Here is a 5630-nt window from a genome sequence, read left to right as displayed (position 1 = left end):
AAATGTTAAAAAAACAGTTCATTTAAGAGTAACAGCTTGTTTCAAAGTATTATACATCTTTCCCAACATGGTTCATTCTTAATTTTTAGATGAAGGCCCCAAATCTTTAAAATTATGGTTCTTATTAGATGTACCATGATGCTTTTTGACCTAGAAGGGTTAATAGAAAAAATCGTAAAACTAGAAAATGCACAAGTCCACTATCAAATTTCTTAATTCCATTTCACTTTATTAACTTTTTATATATCATGAAAATGCTATTCATAGTTATTATCTTTTATATTGCTCAACTTTGTAAATTTTTAATTGCTAACATGGCAACAAAATAATTTCTGTCTTCTCTGTAAATTTTGTACAATGTATGATAACTCTTGGGAAAAAGAGAGATTTTTCATGATATTTCTGAGAAGACAGTAGTTTACAAACATAATAGCCACGTATCCTCTGTATCTGTATAGTCTGCACTAGCTTCTGCAATGTCACACATTTCAAAAAATGTAAGATTAGGTTTCCACGACATTTTATTCTTGGTTACCTCGAATAATGATGCTACATCTATGATGATGCCCATGAGAATGTGAGTGACTCCTAGTTCAAGAGGAAGATAAAAGAACAACTGACAACAACAACACAATAAGCATTGCCCCATAAGTCGAGCACCTATAAACAGACCACCTCAAGTGTAACTATATTAAATTACACTTGAATTCTTACCTTTTGAATAAAACATGATTCTTATTAAATATAATAAATATTTCCCACAACATACACCTACACCCTTAAATTATAAACTTTACAGCTTAAAAATAAAGCAACGAAGCCCTTTTCACATCACACTCATTCTTTTTTAAAAATGCAGCTTAAAAATTGAAAGACATGCCAAACCAGCATAAATGGAGCTTTTAGTACAGCAAAGGGGATGCCAGCATCTACAAACACAGTTGTGTTTTGTGCTGGAGCTCACTTTTTAACAGCTAGACTATAACCTATAAATGTTTATAGCTGAATATCAAGAATTACTAACATTTAATTATTAGCATAAGACTCACTGTAACCCATTTTTCGGGAATGATCCCTGCATCCTCTATTCGAAATACATCCTTCATGGATTCAATGTTCAAAAATATATTGGATAAACCTATCCTGCAAACTAAACCATTTGTATCCCCATTCTAGGTGAAAGCACAGCACTGCAATTATGCTGGCGAATCCCACCCCAAAACATAATCCTACTGACACTGCCCACCATCGATCCATTTCATCATTTGAGTCTGTCTCTGACACTCCTGTGCTATTCGACTGTACCTGGCCACCTCTTTCACCCCAACCATATCTCAGTGTTCCATTTTCTAAGGGAGGCCCGTGAAGATTGGGGTTCCTCAAATAAGAAGAACCCTCAAAGGTTGTTGTTTGAAACATTTAGAACAGAAAGGAATGTGAGATTTACAAGATCTGCTGGAATATTGCCTGACAACATATTTCTCGAAAGATCTAGAGATTCCAGATGAGCCATACCTCCAAAGGATTCAGGAATGCTGCCACTCAGATTGTTGTTTGAAACGTTGAGAGCAATTAGACCCTTCAGCTCTCCCATTTCCTCAGGAATCTTGCCTGACGGTTGTGGGAAAAATCCATAAATTTGAAGGCACTGATAATCTTAGGGTATGGAGTTGCTCGTCCCTTAATACAAAGTGTTACTTGATTCACAAACCTTATTTGAAAATCGAGACCAACACCATCTCCCATAACCCAATCACTGGAGCTCATCTCTATTACATCACTTTGTGTCTGATTCGCCATAGCGTTCAACTTCCCCAAACTCTGAGGAATAAGTCCTGATAAATTATTATGAGATAAATCTAAAATTTGAAGATTCCTGAGCCTATGCAAGTCTGGTGGAAAAGTGCCTTGCAACTTATTAAAAGCCAAGTTGAGAATTCGTAACTCTGCTAATTCTACAATCCAAACTGGGATGCTTCCCTGAATTCTGTTCTTTCCTGTGTCAAACACTCGGAGTTTTGTGCAACTTTTAATAGATGGAGGGATAACACCTTGCAATTTGTTTTCACCGAGATTTAGTGTCTGAAGTTCAGTCAGATTTTCTAGCTCTCTTGGCATCTCACCTTCCAAATAATTTTGAGCCAAATTCAAGATATATAGAGAAGAACAACTCGCCAGATTTGTAGGAATGACATCATTTAGCCTGTTCTTTGACAAGTCCAGATACTCTAAACAATCAAAGTCAGAGCATATAGAGCGTGGAATAGAACCATTGAACCTATTCTCTGACAAGTCTAAAAACCATAGAGAAAAATCTGGAATAGAGCCATGTAAGCTATTGTTATGCAAGTCGAGAGTGAATCCAATATTTCACATAATGTTTAATTAGCACTGTTATTTCATGGTTTGGAAATTATAGTTATGTTAGATATGTCTTTTGATCTTGACTTGTGGGATTTGTTATTAACCAGGCAAACTTATAAATGTTATGAGAAATCTATATTAATAATTTATAAATGATGTGATTGAATTGTGCATAATACACACTTTTACAGTTCCATTTCTAGAGCAGATTATATTTGACAAACTCATGAACACAATGAATTGACCAGGGTATATAATTTTACAAACTATTTAGGAATTTTCTTGCATAAAACGATACTCAAACATGTTTTATGGTTGATTGGTAGATTAAAAGAATTAGTGACGCCATCCACCGTCATATGTGCCATTATTTATAGCTGATGCATCCACCCATTATCTTTGCAAGAAAGAGTCATGTTTATCAAGATTAGTTCAGACCTACTCTTTAGTGTGTTGCCTCCCACTGTCTACAAGAGAAACTTCTAGGTTATTTGCCAAGGGTGCTTCCAATTGGTTTGATTCCAATAAGTTCCTTCAACTAACTCTTGTAAACTTCTAGATTATTTGCCAAGGGTGCTTCGAATTGGTTTGATTCCAATAAGTTCCTTCAACTAACTCTTGTCATTTTGTTTTCTTGTGCTGCTAAAGACGAAGATAAAGATAAAGATATTGATTTGTTAGACTCTCCTATGTACACTCTCTAATGGGGTTAACTAGATGATTGAGATCCTTCTCCTTGATCACTATTCTTGAGGTAAATTGAGTGATTGAGATCCTCCTTCTCAACCACTACTGTTAAAGTAAATTGGATGATTGAGATCCCCTTCCATAACCACTACTATTGCTCTCACCACATATGAATTTATTTATATTTTATAATATGAACTATTACCCCATTGAAACTTTCAGGTATTGACTATTTCAACCTTTTTTTTTGATAATTAAACTATTGGATAGGACGTCCCATTTATTAATATAAATTGAGGTACACATAGTTGCAAAGGTTCCATCTATGAATGTAGGAAAATAATACAGATTGTCCCTCCTGACCATATTGCCACATCTCCCACTAATTACTGGATTTTCCATTCACAATGTCCCATTTTCCATTCACAATGTCCCATTTTCCATTCACAATGTCCCACCCTAGGATGCTCTAATTTCAAAAAAAATTTATTTAATATAGCTATTAAAACCCCCTATTCTCTACTATAATCATCCCTATTTTCATTTGCTCCATCTTTGGTGTGATAGAAAAAGATCATGTTCAAAGATCCATCTCTCCCGGACCTCTTGTTTTTCTTCCTTTTCACAATTTCCTAGCCTTCAATCTTTGCAACATCTTTTTGATCCATTGTTATAGAGTCAGAGCAGTCCTATTCCGCCTCAAGGATACGAGGGGGAATTGTGTCTTCATCCCCTACCTTTGTACTTAGAACTCTTCCTGAGGCCCTTGTGCTTGCAATGGGAGAGATCCAGAAATCCAAGGATTCGGATTTGTCGCTCTTGGACTCATTCAACTCGGAGTTATCTCTCTTGGATTTATTCAATCTCGTTGAGCTTTTCTTCCTTTTCACAATTTCCTAGCCTTCAATCTTTGCAACATCTTTTTGATCCATTGTTATAGAGTCAGAGCAGTCCTATTCCGCCTCAAGGATACGAGGGGGAATTGTGTCTTCATCCCCTACCTTTGTACTTAGAACTCTTCCTGAGGCCCTTGTGCTTGCAATGGGAGAGATCCAGAAATCCAAGGATTCGGATTTGTCGCTCTTGGACTCATTCAACTCGGAGTTATCTCTCTTGGATTTATTCAATCTCGTTGAGCTGTCAACATTAGTTGCTCTATTTTCTTCCCTCTTATTCTTCCCTTCTAAGGCATTTTCCAAGTTCTTTTCCTTTTTTCTTCTACTATGTCTCTCACCCAAAACTAGTTGTGAAGCCTTGGAGCTTTCATTTTCTACCAAATAGAGGTCAGAATCCCCCCTCCTTCCACCATGAATCCTATTTTTTATTATTCCTTTTGTTTGATTGGGCTTCTATATGACTTGTTTAGAAGCATCATCTACACCTAAACAAAAACCCTTTATAGTCCACAAGTTGCATCCAAACACCATTTGCAGATTACAAACAAATTTCTGTAGGAAGGTCATTCTTTGCATCCATCTTCACAAGAATGCGAGCATAAGTAGTATGATAGAAATAAACAAAATCTTCATCTATTCCCAAGAGATTACCTAGAGTGTTTCCAATAGCTACAAACACAAGATTTAGTCCAGAATTGCAATGGTAAGATTTCCCAGTAAGTTGGGAAATCTTACCCATATTGGCATCTTATCAAAGAATTTTGAAGATGGGTTGAAAAATGGATGCCAAGGTTTCAACAACATATATTTATTTTCCCAACTCCAATTAGGTTTGTACAAGATCTTCTTTCTATCTTGCACGCTATAGAAAACCACCACAAAGTAACCATGAGCTCCAAGAAGAATTTAGACATCCCCATCCAAAATATTCACCCAGACTTGGCCATTAGACCCCTCTCAAACTTTTCAGTTTTTTCTACTTCACGTCCTGATTACTCCTATGTTTTGATTACTCATCTGCTCTCTATTAGTTCCACCCAGTTCAGACCAGGTCTCCCCATCAGACGCAAAGGACCCCTTCCCATTACTGCCCTTTTGTTCTTCCCAAGGATTTTCATACAGAAGGCTTACTAGTATAACATCTCTCAAACTAAGTTTTACTTGCTTCTACCTATTTCAGGGAATGCCTTGCTCCTTCCTTCTTCACCTTGTCGTGTTTCAGGAAACGCCTTGCTCCTTCGTTCTTCACCTTACCCTGTTTCAAAGATTGCATACTACTTCCGCCAGAAAAACCACCTACCCCAAATCTATTTGAGTTTTTACAGTAGGACCTAGGGCAATCATTCCAAAACTAGACTTCAGTTTCTCAACCTGGGATGCCACTGAGATTCCCTGGAGCAAAGAAGCCCTCGCTCCACCCAGTTGCCTCAAACCCTCTTTACAAGATTTCTGTCTATTCTGGGAACCTCTAGATCCAAAACATAAGTTGTTTGAGATAAATTAATGACTATAAGAAAATCCTTTACCCGCTCCATTCCCTGCCATATCTTGGTTGTATCGATCAAGTTGGATGTTCCTGCCTCCCGCAGAGACCGAAACTGGCACTTGCTTTTGTCCATAAACCCTAGTGGATCCCTTTGCTCCACTATTTGGGCCTCCAGGTATGATGTTCGTCCATTTTGG

General features: G+C 37.1%; 1 protein-coding gene across 1 annotated transcript; it reads right to left on the bottom strand.

The window, feature by feature from the left end:
- Nucleotides 1-1396: 1396 nt before the first annotated feature.
- Nucleotides 1397-4686, bottom strand: LOC131049668 (receptor-like protein EIX1). Its single transcript, XM_057983734.2, has 3 exons — nt 4494-4686; nt 1731-2294; nt 1397-1611 (listed from the first exon to the last, which is right to left on the bottom strand). The coding sequence occupies exons 1-3, from the start codon at nt 4684-4686 to the stop codon at nt 1397-1399; spliced, it is 972 nt and encodes a 323-aa protein (XP_057839717.2).
- Between the last annotated feature and the right edge of the window lie 944 nt (nt 4687-5630).

Source organism: Cryptomeria japonica, chromosome 8 (genome assembly GCF_030272615.1).
Source record: "Cryptomeria japonica chromosome 8, Sugi_1.0, whole genome shotgun sequence".
NCBI lineage: Eukaryota > Viridiplantae > Streptophyta > Pinopsida > Cupressales > Cupressaceae > Cryptomeria > Cryptomeria japonica.
This window is presented reverse-complemented; position numbering and strand designations above follow the sequence as displayed.

Excerpts from the sequence above, each read along its gene's own strand:
- LOC131049668 (XM_057983734.2), bottom strand. The coding sequence starts at position 4,686 with ATGGGTAAGATTTCCCAACTTACTGGGAAATCTTACCATTGCAATTCT. Across the intron at positions 2,295-4,493 it reads TGACCTTCCTACAGAAATTT|ACTTGTCAGAGAATAGGTTC; the intron begins GTTTGTAATCTG and ends TATGGTTTTTAG. Across the intron at positions 1,612-1,730 it reads GGTTATGGGAGATGGTGTTG|GCAAGATTCCTGAGGAAATG; the intron begins GTCTCGATTTTC and ends CACAACCGTCAG.